At 38.1% G+C, this 13686-nt stretch overlaps 1 protein-coding gene across 1 annotated transcript in view; it reads right to left on the minus strand.

Moving 5' to 3' along the window:
* Positions 1-3639: 3639 nt before the first annotated feature.
* The window catches only part of uqcrc1 (ubiquinol-cytochrome c reductase core protein 1), a 31431-nt gene continuing 21384 nt past the window's right edge, over positions 3640-13686 (minus strand). The window contains exons 7-13 of the mRNA XM_055212940.2: positions 12798-12913; positions 12563-12706; positions 9922-10082; positions 9685-9770; positions 9450-9538; positions 4694-4769; positions 3640-3940 (exon numbers count right to left, since the gene is read on the minus strand). Of these exons, the coding sequence (XP_055068915.1) occupies positions 3876-3940; positions 4694-4769; positions 9450-9538; positions 9685-9770; positions 9922-10082; positions 12563-12706; positions 12798-12913 (737 nt within the window). The 3' untranslated portion in view covers positions 3640-3875. The remainder of the gene's footprint in view (positions 3941-4693; positions 4770-9449; positions 9539-9684; positions 9771-9921; positions 10083-12562; positions 12707-12797; positions 12914-13686) is intronic.

Raw genomic sequence — 13686 nt, forward strand, 5'->3', positions numbered from 1 at the left:
TGAAATTTTGTGTTTGGAGTGGGGTTTGGTTGAAGGATTAGGATAAAACAGTGCTCATCCAGCGATATTTCGTTTGCTGTATCCCTTCTATCCACAACCGCAGGCGTGGCGGGGATGTTTTAGGCATGGCGGGCCGCCACGGTAGAATGTATATAGCGGAAACACTGAAAGGTGCAGTGTGTAATTTCTGGAAGGATCTCTTGACAGAAATGCAAAATAATATACAAAACTATATTATCAGTGGTGTATAAACACCTTTCATAATTAACCGTTATGTTTTTATTACTTTAGAATGAGACGTTTTTATCTACATACACCGAGGGTCCCCTTACATGGAAGTCGCCATTTTGTGCTCCCATGTTTCTACAGAAGCTCTTAATGGACAAACTTTTTTATTAAGTTGTCTCCAATCATGACATGTTTGTCCTGTGGTGGCTACTGTAGCTTCTCTATGCATTTCAAAAGCGAGGGGTGAGCTGTGAACTGAGCTGTTGGTTGCAATTTGGAACCTCACCACTAGATGCCGCTAAAATGTACACACTGCACCTTTAAGTCTCATGTTTTTAAGATTATCTTAAGTACTAAAGGATTTTTGGTATATTATGTACAAAACTAGTGTGTGAAAATAGGGCACTTTCACTCAAAAATTAAAATTATTTAAATTACAATTCTAAAAAAAATTAATAAGAAAACACTGAGGGCTTGACATTAACTTTTTGAGGAACTTGTCCTTCGGACAAGTAAATTTGTGTTTCACTTGTCCATGCACAAAAGTCACTTGTCCGGGTAAAGTTTTATAATATAATGTATTTTTTGTGTTTTGCTAATCAGTGGCAGAGCAAGGGATTTTTCATAGAGGAGTCGGACAACTAATTTTTTCTTACACTTGTCCTACAAAAAATCCACTTGTCCCGGACAAGCGGACAAGCCTTAATGTCGAACCCTGAACATGTGCAGCACAGCCGTTATAGTTGGTTCTAGGCTAGTCTCGCGTAGCCAGACCTTCAATACTGAAGGTCTGGTGTTTTTCGCTGCTTTTTCTGGACAAAGCCCACCCACGAGCTGTTTGACCGACATGTCAAACAACCAATCACAGTTTGTTTCATCTAGCGTCACGTTTCGGACTCCCCACCATAACGAGCCAGCTGGCAACAAGTCAATTATTGAAATAACCAGCCGCAACTGAATAGCATCTAAATAGACAACATTACTCACCATAGAACAACGTTGTGCACTTCATCAACAGCCACACCAATGAGACGCTCCCGTTAAACGTCTGTTTGAAGCATATCTCTCCACTTTTTAACACATACAAGCAATTCAGGAGAACCAAACTTTTTGACTCCACTAACTGCCTCAAGCAAAACTCTTGGACGTCTTTTAGAGAGTCTATGCTGCGAACTTTGCATATTTTTGAGAATCCAATGTTTAGCTGATCCTGATAACTGCTCATTATTATCCACTTGAACACGACTGATTCTCTTCCTCAATGGAACATCAGAGCTTTGTTTTCCAGGGACCGAAATTAATCGCGAAACTCGCTTATCCTGTAAATCGTTTTTTTTTTTCAACCAATCAAAGCCGACTGACATTCTCACAGGGTTTCCAGAAAAGTGTACGAAAAACATCAGACGTTCAGCCCACAGTTTGTGGGCGTGACGTCTGAGGCTGAGACTAGTTCTAGGCTAGCTAGAGCGGGTTCTCTAGGCTTGTGATCCCTGTATTTACATAAAATGGTCTGTGCTAAGCCCCGGATGTCCTTAAATGCTGGAAACACCCCTGGTTACAAGCCTGTATACATTTCTGTGTGTGTGTGTGTGTGTGTGTGTGTGTGTGTGTGTGTGTGTGTCAGGAATGCTTTCACGTATTGAAACCAAACTTTGTACATGAACTTGGGACTCCAATGCGAGGATGCACAAGATAAAAAACATTCTAAAATTTTAGGTTGTTTTCACATATGTTGGTGCGCACCGTGGTGCGGCCTCGGAGTGCACCAAAATACATTGTATCATTTTTCAGTTAGTGCGGTCTGTGTTCACATATATATATTTTTTGCTGTACTCGAAATGCCGCACCGTACGCCATGTGACAACGGTCAGCGCTGTCATTGGTCTCTGACAGCTCTTACCGTCTCATGACCACCCCCACGTTTCCACGACAACCAGCCTGACAGGGAGAGCACAGCTATCAAGATGTGGAGATAAACGATGCACGTCTTTGCGAAGTTTCGTTGCTTTAACGCGAAATTGCGTAGCTGTTCTATTAAAGCCTTTCTCATGGAGCCGTTTGCTAAAAAGCCCGTAATGTCACTATTTGTGTGTGGAGGACAGCTATGCATTTATAAAATCATCAGCTCAAACGTAAAGGAGACAGCGAATCTCTCTGCAACGGACCAGATTGGCTTGTTTGTTGTTAACCCACAATATAACACCCGGCTCACGTCACAACGGAAGCCCAGTGGCTCAAACATGTGGAGAACTTCCTGTATTTGGTTCGGTCCGAGGTCCTGCAGTGTTCACACCACAGGTGGGTCGCCCCAGAGTTCGGCAACAGCCGCTCCGAGACCACCTGTTTAGAGCGGTCTCGGAGCGGCCGTTTAGTGCGCACCCGAGTGCGGCTGTTGTGTTCACACTGACCCAAACGCACCGTACTCGGAGCGACACGTCATTTGGGCCGACCTAAACAGTGTATATGTGAAAACACCCTTACATTTCACAAATCACGTTAGTAACGCACCAGAGCAAGCACACTTTTGCGGTTCCTCTGGAAGTGCATTTTCTAGTTTGTATTGTAAAAATTTTTATAAATGTAACTGACTATGTTTTTTGCTGCCTCTTGGCCAGGACTCCCTTGAAAAAGAGGTTTTTAACCTCAACGGGACTTTCCTGGTTAAATAAAGGTTAAATAAAATAAATAAAAAAATAAATTATTGCTACGTGGTAACTTGTTTGCCACGTAGCAATAAAAAATACACTAAAAACCCCGATCACTCTGGCTAGTCACATCGCACCGCCATTATTTTGAACAACACTGTATATATATATAGGACAATATACTTCTTGTATTTTGAAAAACAACATTTAAATATTGTTTACCTTGACTAAATTGATGTAACTTATAAAGTTACAATAAGTTAAACTAATTCAACTTTGTTATAAGTTACAGCAACTCATCACTAGTCAAGATAAAAAAAGTAAGTTCTATTCTATTCTTATTTTCTCCTTCATGCACCACTAATGGTACATTCACATGGGACGAAAGTGATAATGCTTGACAAAAGGCGTGTCTGAAGCGTGGCCAAAAGCCATTCACAGTGGCCGCTACACATGCTACGTCATGAAACGTAATTGGCTGACTATGCCTACTCTATTTGCATAAGGCGATCTGATTGACTTACGCACGGGTTGCAGCTTGAAAAGATGAGAAATGTTCAACTTCTGTTGCGAGCAATGGCAGTGACCAACGAATCCACAATTTAATTAAGTTCGGCAACGCATGAAGTCACCCATTAAAAGTGAATGGGAAGCGTCAACTCTTACGCCCCATGTGAATGTACCGTGAGTGCAAGTCTCTTGGAGGAGCTTTGAAGGTTTCTCTTTTTAAAGCTGGCCCCAAAAAACAATCAATTGAATCCAGACATGATTTGACAATGTTTTATGTGCAGTTGGTATGAGAGCTATTTACAAAAACGACAAAAACATCACATCAATTTATAAATTGCTCCATGTTTTAAATTCTAGAAGGAAATGAACCAAATGGATTTCTTGCTTTCGGTCTCTTTATCCAAGTTATGAAAAAGCTAAGAAAACAAGTGAGCAAGTAATATGGTGTGAAGAAAGGAGCTGGAAAGAGAGAGCCCATACGTCCAGGAAATATTAGAATCTAAGCCAGTACATTGCACTTCTCATTCTGTTGTAATCAGGAAGTTGCTCTACTGGCCCTGTATAAAGATGAAAAGATAAACAAGTTACTCTTGTTGGTACACATTGCCTATAGAGTACAAGGACAAATGACAAAGTTCTTTCATTTCGTGGTAAAACTTTTTTGTTGCTTTTCTTTATTTGAGGAACAAAAAAATTGATTTTTGTGCAACTCATAAATGTTAAGTGTGTAGTTTTTGTGCAACTCCAGCACAACATATAATTGGAAAGTGCTCAACAGCCTTTTTATCAACTGTTGCTCAATGCAACAGTTGATAAAGTTATTGTGTTTCAAATGTAACAATCATGACTAAATTTAAACCAAATTCATTTCATTTTTGAAGTAATCTAGCTCTAACGTTTTTGCATGCAAAAGCAATACAAGTAAAAGCATTATTAAAAGGAAGAACACAGCTATACAAATGTGAACATTATCCAAAGGACAGAATATTCATTACATATTTAAAGTGTTACTTAAAGGCGGAGTGCACAATGTTTGAAAGCCAATGTTGATATTTGAAATCACCTAAACAAACACGCCCCTAATAGAATCTGGACCTTCTTATAAAAGACCCGCCCCACACATACGCAACCCGGCAAGGATGTCGGTTAGTAGACACGCTCCTTAATGCTGATTGGCTATAAGTGTGTTTTGTTAGTCGGCCCGTCTCCTTTTCCAAAGCGTTTTTCAAACATTGTGCACTCCACCTTTAACAAGTCACACTGAAATTCAAACTTTCTCACACATAAAAAAACTACAAGCTCTGACTCACCAACAGCAGACACAGCTGGGCATTTGTCATAGATGTATTTGGAGCAGACATCACTGACCATTCTAGGGGTTACAGCCTGATAAGAAATAAACAGTAAGGTACCTGTACAGGTATGGTTTAAAATGCTCATGATATTAGTTTATTGTATCATAAAACTTTACATTTCAGAGTTTATTGTACTATAAATGCCAATGATGATTTGATGTCTACTTCCACACACCTTTGAACATGAAGATGATTGCCACAGCAATTTAGGTCTCAAGATTCTTTTTTTTTCTGTTAACCAGTTACAAGAATAGGCATTTATTAAGGGTGCTCTGATCAGGATTTTTGTGGCCGATCACAGGGTCTCTTTTAAAGCCATATTTATTTATTATATGGCACAATTTTTGTAATCTATTTTTAGATAAAGTATTATTAAATATACTAAAATCATCAGCATTTATATCAGTAAGGGGATTTCTAAGTGGGCTATTGACACAAAATTTTTCACCAGATGTAGTCATCAAGCCAAATATTGAATTCATACAACAAAATCAGAACATTTAAGTATACAAGTTGAGTCATAATAAATAAAGTGAAATGACACAGGGAATAAATATTGAACACATGAAGAGAACAAGGTGCAAAATCGCATAGAAAGCCAGGAGATCACCTGATATCTGTCAATATTGAGAGAGAAACCCTGTCCCCTATCAGTACTAATTGATATCAGCTGCTTTAATTCTAATTGATGGCCTATAAAGGCTTCTCATTACCCAGAAGGCACACAGGAAAGACTTCATGATGGGTAAAAGCAGGATCTCAAGATCTTTGTAATCTTATCATTGAAAAGCATTTTGATGGGAATGGTTATAGGCGCATTTCCAGAATGCGGAATATTCATGTGAGCACTCTGGGGGCCATTATCCAGAAATGGAAAGAGCATCACTTCACCATAAACTGGCCAAGATCAGGTGCTCCATGTAAGAATCCAAAGAATAATCAAGAGAGTTCTCCAAGAGCCAAGAACCATTTGGGCAAAACTTTAGGAAGACCTTGCATCAGCAAGAACTGTTGTTTAAAAAAGATAATTAATGCACTGAACCGCCATGGCATCCATGCACGCTCACCACACAAGACTCCATTGCTGAACAAAAAGCATGTTGAGGCTCGGTTAAAGTTTGCGAAAGAGCATTTGGAGAGTCCTGTAGATTATTGGGAGTTTATAGTATGGTCAGATGAAAGCAAAATTACACAAAAGAATGCCTTCCTATGTGTGTGGTCCTGCATTTAATAACCTTGCAGGGCAGAGATATACGCAAATGAACAAGGTTTTAGATGTGATGTTTGCAATCGGGTCTTTTATAAGAATATGAGAAATATTCAGTCACACTGTCTAATGGAAGCACAAAGAAAACACTTGCGTATGGAGAGAACTTTTAGTTACAAGTAAACAAGGATTTAGATGTCATGTTTCCTACACTCGGATTAAACTCAACACAGCACTGAATGCAGAGATCAGGGATTGTGTGTCCATTGACTGTGGGGTTGAGTAATGCATATGGATCATCTCTGCTCGTCTACTTCAATGGAGTGGGGCAGGGTGTGGTGATCTCAGCTTATTACAGATAATGAGGTAACAGGAGAAAGACGGTATCTCTCCTTCTCATACAGTTTACATCGAATGACAATATTTGTTTCCAATTACAGCATTATGTAGACATTTATCTTTTGTTTGTATGACAAGTATTCGTTAAGTTACAGTTCATTTTTCTGACGCGTTCCTGAAAGGACTTCACTGAGAGAGAGAAAACAAAACGCGCATCGTGTTTATTTTGTAATTTTGCAAAAAGCACAAAATTTTGTTTTTCAGTCCCTCCAGAAAAACTTGATAATGTGAGTGCATGATTCAACGCATAATCAGCCAAAGTCTGCATATTTATGGGGGGGGGGGCTGCATATTTTCAAATACGCCACACTTTCGTCGCATAAATATCCCGCATATTCCATTGCATTTTTTAAAGGAATAGTCTACTCATTTTCAATATTAAAATATGTTATTACCTTAACTAAGAATTGTTGATACATCCCTCTATCATCTGTGTGCGTGCACGTAAGCGCTGGAGCGCGCTGCGACGCTTCGATAGCATTTAGCTTAGCCCCATTCATTCAATGGTACCATTTAGAGATAAAGTTAGAAGTGACCAAACACATCAACGTTTTTCCTATTTAAGACGAGTAGTTATACGAGCAAGTTTGGTGGTACAAAATAAAACGTAGCGCTTTTCTAAGCGGATTTAAAAGAGGAACTATATTTTATGGCGTAATAGCACTTCTGGAAGTACTTCGACTCGCCTGAAAAGTCCGCTCCCCTTCTCCCTCTCATAATGGGAGAGGGAGGGTGTTACTGCGCCGAGTCGAAGCACTCCCAAAAGTGCCATTACGCCATAAAATGTTTTATTTTGTACCATCAGAATATTTTTTAAAACCATCACGACACTGAATTGCAAGTGTTAATCAGCGACCTTTCTATTATTTACACAGATTTTGACATATATAACATACAAAAAAGAATAGACATGGCCTCAAAAGCATTTCAGTCAGAAGATTTTTTTTTTACTTTAATCCAAGTCATATTCCTTTCCCTAACACTTTATGTAGTCAAGACCAATAGCATTTTAAGGGGTGATTTTTTTGCCATAAATTCCATATTGAAGTCTCCTGTGGCATATATAGGTAGCTGTAGTTTGCAGGGCATTTCAGATTAAGGCGAAACAGCTAAATAACTCACTATATAAAAAGAAAACATGAATATCACCACCTTTAATGAATCTTTTATTAATTATTTATTAATTGTAAATATATTTTAGCATTTACTAATAATTTTTTTAATCAAAGTTAAAACTGTTAACATTAGTGAATGCACCATGAACTACCGTCAATTACTGTAATGACATAAACAAGAATTAATTAATGCTTATATACTCTATATTTTTCATTGTTTATTCATGTTATATAATGCATTTACTAATGTGAACAAATACAGCTTTTTCATATCATATTATTCAGTACACATAAACGAATAATCCAGGGTCTGTTCTGTTCACACAACAGCTTACAGTCACAGCTCTAATACAGTAACGTTATGTATGAATATAAACCCTGAACGAGTAACTCAAGTCAAACTCAAGTACAATTCGCACGGGATGTCTGTAACCATAGTGACAGTTGTTAATTGAATGACTGTACCTTTATCAACAATATATTATGTTACAATAGAGGCAGCGCTGATGTGCTATTTTATGCGCAATGTTTCGGCTGTTTACTTTCTCCAAAGACCTAAATGGTCGTGTTTATATGAGGATATTTGCAAAGACGGGATTTTTGAGGCACATGTGTTATTTAAGGCCAATAAAGCGGCAAAAATACTCACAACACAAGCTCAATAAGAAACGAATGCGCGGCTTGCGTGCTCCTCTGACACAGAAACAGCGGGCGCATTTAGCACTGTTGTTTGTGTTTGAATGGCTTAAAATCACTTGTTTTTAAACTGCGGTGCTTAAATATATGTACAAATGTTAAGCTTTTGTGACCACACGCAAATGCAACTGCAAGAACCGACAGGTGGATGACATCAAAGTTTCGGAAGCAGACTCCTCTTATGATTCCTCGTCAATCGCTCTCACGGGATTTGGATGTCATCTGCCTCTTGGTTCTTGTGGCGCCACATGAAGTTTACCCACGAGTTTAACAAACCCGTTGTATCAGCCACTGGCTAGATTAGCATAGCATTAAAAAATGTGACGCGGATGATCACATACGTGAGAAATCATTAACCCCCAAAATACAGGACCCCCTAACGTAAGTCATACTGTGCAAAGACACGCAAGTTACCTGGCTGTTTGGTTTTCTTAGCCCACGAACTGAAAGCTTGCCAATCTTCATCATTTCGCTAAGCCAAGTCAATCTCCATTGGTATTTTACACCTTTATCGATCTTCAAAACATCGGAGCCTTCCTGCATTATAAGTTTGACCGTGCTAGCTGAAATAAAGTTTTACCTCAGCTTAACGTGATACAGTCAGAAAACCCAGAGTGGATCCGGTGCGTAGTGATTAGAGAACGCTTACAGTGGAGAGAGGAACGTGATTTGGCTCCACTCCAGGCTTTGATCACATCCCAGAGACGAAAGATCTTTGATTATGTGCCCAGATATGCTAAAGCCCATATTTAAACAAACTAACGCGAACGTCTGAAAAAATAATACCTAATTTGGTAAAAAAATAATACCTCTGAGACCACATTTAACACTTTTAATGGCCTTAAATTTGACAGTTTTGATTTATCACTTTTTAATACTTTTTAAAACCCCGCGGACACCCTGTCAGTCTCTTCACGGAGGATTGAAAAATAAAGAGTTTGTGGCGCTCGCACTTTGGTCGACCTCAGATTGTTAAGCATTTATCGGCAGATAACGATCGCTGCCCAATCAATCAGAGCACCCTTAACATTTATGATATAACAAAAACTTTGAAGGAACCTTTTCATTTAAGAGAAGACAAAAGTTAATGTTTTTAGCTGTGATAATGGCTGAAGTCTTAAAAGTGGAGCACCATTTAGCACATTATGCTTTTTTCGGCAGCTGAAATATCCGGTGCATCCCTAGTATTTAGTCTTAAAACCCTTTACGAATGACACATCCCAAAGAGTTTCCTTCAAATTAACAGCCAAGTTCCATCAATTTAGTTAATTAGCTAACATACACAATTTACAGCCTCAATTCTGGCATCCCACTCAGCCAATGGAATACGACGACCATAGTTAAGTATCTGCCTGCCAATGTCATCACAGATAGGTGTAGTTCCTAAGAACATAGAAGAAACATGTTACAGTAAGAGTGTGTGTCAAAGTTTGAGCAATTTTAATTTTAAAGTCAATATCACCGGTATGTATTTATGCTTGAAAAAGACAGATATACACATGAGGAAAAGGTATGTTAGTATTTATTACCATTGAGCTGTCCTACTAAGCTAGCCTTCAAAGCATTCTTGGCTCGAGCCACATCACTTTCAGTCACTGTGGTGCACAAATTCATCCTGTGGTATAAAAAGAACATAATACTTTTGTATGTATTCAGTGGCTCATATAGGACAAGACAAGCGTACTGTACATTAGCAGAAGGCCATCATTTTATATGTCCCAGAAACAATCTAACCAATATCTAAAGACCAGTAGTCAGTTACTTACCAGGCATTTTGAGCCCAGTGCATCATATCCTCTATTTTATGTTTGTCTGTAACAAAATAAATTCCCAGCAGCCCGGTGTCACTGTATGGTGATAGGAAAGCTTGGAAACTGTGACACAGGTTCATCTCTGCAGCTAGTCGAGCCAGACGACTGCTCAGGTTCTGCTTACACACAAAGTCTAGAATTATTTAATGCAATGTTTTGATCAGATTGTGACAAACATTTTACACGATCACAAAAATTCTAAACAGTATGTATGTACAATAATAGGGATGCTCCAATCCACTTTTTGTTTGCCTCCGATACAGCTTGCCTATGCAATCATATCTTTATGTAGGCTAGTTGACAATAACAGTGTAAACAATTAAAAAAGTAGTTAAATAGGAGAGTAGTGTGCTGCGAGACTGACAGGAGGATGGCTGGACCAATCACGTGCCCCGGGGATTCCCATTGACAAACGATCAGCGTTTATGAAGATTTCTGATTGGCTCTAAAACAACGTGTAACACCATATTTGGAGAGATAGTGACGTTTCAGGAGACACCCGGAATGCTCGGAGGTGACGAGAGAATTTGGGAAAAGCAATTTCCAGCAAATTTAGTAAAACTGCTTCAACTTTAATAGTCATTTAAACACCTTTACTCAATTATTTGGACTACGAAACTTTGGGAGATTATTTTTTAATGTCTGTTCTTTGAAATTAGCTAAAAATATTTTTTTGATAATTTCATTGTTTTTCCACATTATCGGCTTATATCTTAAAATAGAACGTTGCGACTTCCGACTCATTTCGCCAGAGCGGGTCACATATGCTCTTTGTGTAACTGCATAGCAAGCAACAAAATTATATATTAGATATACTTCATTATACACTCAAATTGAGATGACTGAGCTGCATACATAGGCTACTTTTATCGTTTGTACGTTTCTACTCATCTTTCATCTTTTCATAACCTGGGCACCTGATGTTTTTTCCTTATCCATAGTTTAATGTGTTGCATTACATCTCCCGCTCACACTCCAATATAAGCTGTGAACACAAACCCCTTAACTGCTCTTCTCTGAGTAACAGATGAGTAACCACGAGTTACAGCTTTTCTCTGGACAAACTCTCCAAAGTTCCGACCAGATTAACTGATTGCATTGTGACAATAATATGATTGACGTGACGTGCAGATAATGAGCAATCTGATCACGCATTCTGTTGTCCTCGCAGTCACGGAGAGCGCGCAAGCACTTTTGAAAAAACAAGGAAGCACATCGACTTGTATTTAACACGCAATTTTATATGCAACATGTGAACGGCCCCTTAAACGATTAGAACAATAATCAAATGAATATAAAACTAAATAAATAAAAAATTTTGACAGCAGACGCGGGCCACAGAGAAGGGGAGGTAGAGCCACAAATAGCCCGCCAGCCCGGGAGTTTGAAACTACTGACCTAAGACAAGAATATTTGCAGAGACAGATGGTGCTGTTTTGTGAGTCTGGATAATTAAAAAGAGAATTAAATATGGCCTGACTGTGTGCATGCTTTTGAGTTTCCGCACGTCTGGTATGTACGCTGCCAAATGTGTGTGATTTTGATGGTGCGCATAGAAATGTCAGATCGGACCCTGCATCACCAAAATGTTATTCCATATCGAAGCCGATACCAGATACGAATATCGGATCAGAGCATCCCTAAGTAATACTCACGATTTTAGAGATAAGGGGGAACAACTCAGCAATTTAACTGAGCCACAAAATTTTAAAATCATTTCAAGAACAATAAAAACAATTTAACTGTTAATATTTATAAAAAGCATACTTTATAACACGACATTGTGCTTGCACTTGTCAGTTTTGCATAAGTAACATCTACATTTATGGAAAAATGTACACCCAAAGAAAGCTTTGACTGGCAACAACAGCTTTTAAAGGTGCACTTAAAAATACACTATGGGGTGGTTTCCTAAACAGGGCTTAAGTCTAGTCCCAGACTTAACTGCATGTTTGAGCTGTCCTAACTAAAAAACAGCTTCCACTCACATATTTTAAAATATTTATGTACAATTGTTTTTCTCAACATACACACCAGTAACGTTTTTTGTAAGGTATGTTTGTAAAATCTTCTTAAATATCCTAATATAACTAAGGCTTAATTTAAACCAGTTCTGGCCATAAATATATCCATAGATGCTAAAATGGCGTTAAGAATAAATAAACATGTTTATCTATTGCATTTTTTCCAATCAAAACAAATACAGTTTGTACATTTTAAATGGGTCCTATTGTGAAAATTCACTTTTATAACGTGTTAGAACATAAATATAAGCATATACAATACATGCATAAACATGCTGTTTATCGGTTTCTTTGAAGATTATAAAGAAGACGAGGATTAACGCAGAGACGGTTATTGAAAATATGATTCCATACAAATTAATCTTTAGTTTTAACTAGATTTGTGTTATTGGTCATTTAATATTATTATATGCTATAACATCAAGATTTGTGTTAAGTGAAATGACTAAAGTACTCAAACCTGTTCATTAAGTGGGCGAATTAAAAAACAAAATGATCAGTTACCCAAAGATTCCCACCTCTACTTTACACAATGTTCAGGATATGAAGTTTCAGCCAAGTTACAAGCTAACCTTGCCACCTCCGAAAGTGATGTCATAACTACCGATGATAGAATTAGCAACCATTAGTGGCACAACATCGGGACTTGTAGCTCCAGCTCCCTCTACAGCAATAGCAACATGAGCTAGGGGCAATGCATCATCACGCATTCGAATCTGAAAGTAAAACAGGATCAGAAAACAGGTCAATTAATCAGCACAAAACAGCAAGACCCACAACACTAACATACTGATACACAACTCAGACCTCACTTCCAGTGAAACGGCATGGAGACAGGACAGGCACAGCATCTCCCTCATATTCAAAAGAAACATCACTGAAATGCTGCTTAGCAAGAGCCACAAGATCATCATGATTCACTCCTATAAAAGAAATAAAGACAGCACTTAAGCATTCAATTCTGCAGACACCAATATTAAGTACCCTGGCTGTCCATTATGTCTCATGCAAAGCATGTAGGGCATAAATTGTGTCAGAGTACATATAGATTGACTGCAAACCCTTGATTAGTAGAACTGAATGCATTGAGTACAGAGTGTCTATTAAATTATATAATATTTGCTAATTTATGAGATTGTATGTAAAGATCCATTTTTATAATAAGTAATCCCCTTAAGCATCAGTGAATGTTTGCACAGTGGTGGCGTAAATATATGTAAATAGATGTTACATTTTGCAATTTCATAAACATAACTGCTAAGCTGCTGTTAACATGTGAAAGTAACCAAGGGGACTATGTTCGGGCAATGCGTATTGAACCTATTAGCATAGTTAATGCAACATCAATAACTGTAATTACATAAACAAGAATAATGAATGCTTATATACAATATAATGTCCATTTTTTGTTCATAATTCATTTACTAATGTGAACAAATACAACCTTTTTGTAAAGTGTTTGTTAAACATGTTTATAATGTCCTCAGTTGTTCTGTGTTGTGCATGTGAGTGCTCACAAGAGGGCACCAAAGTGTAAGCTATGTAAAACGCGTTTGCGTTAATGTTTGTCCCCTGTGGGTTACAGTAGATCAGTGTGTGTGTGTTCATCTCTGCATGTATGTAGAGCTGCTCTGACCGTGTGAATGATGTGTCAACAGCAGCAAGTTAATAAATATACTTTAAGATTAATCTCCAT

Source organism: Misgurnus anguillicaudatus, chromosome 8 (assembly GCF_027580225.2).
Source record: "Misgurnus anguillicaudatus chromosome 8, ASM2758022v2, whole genome shotgun sequence".
Classification (NCBI taxonomy): Eukaryota; Metazoa; Chordata; class Actinopteri; order Cypriniformes; family Cobitidae; genus Misgurnus; species Misgurnus anguillicaudatus.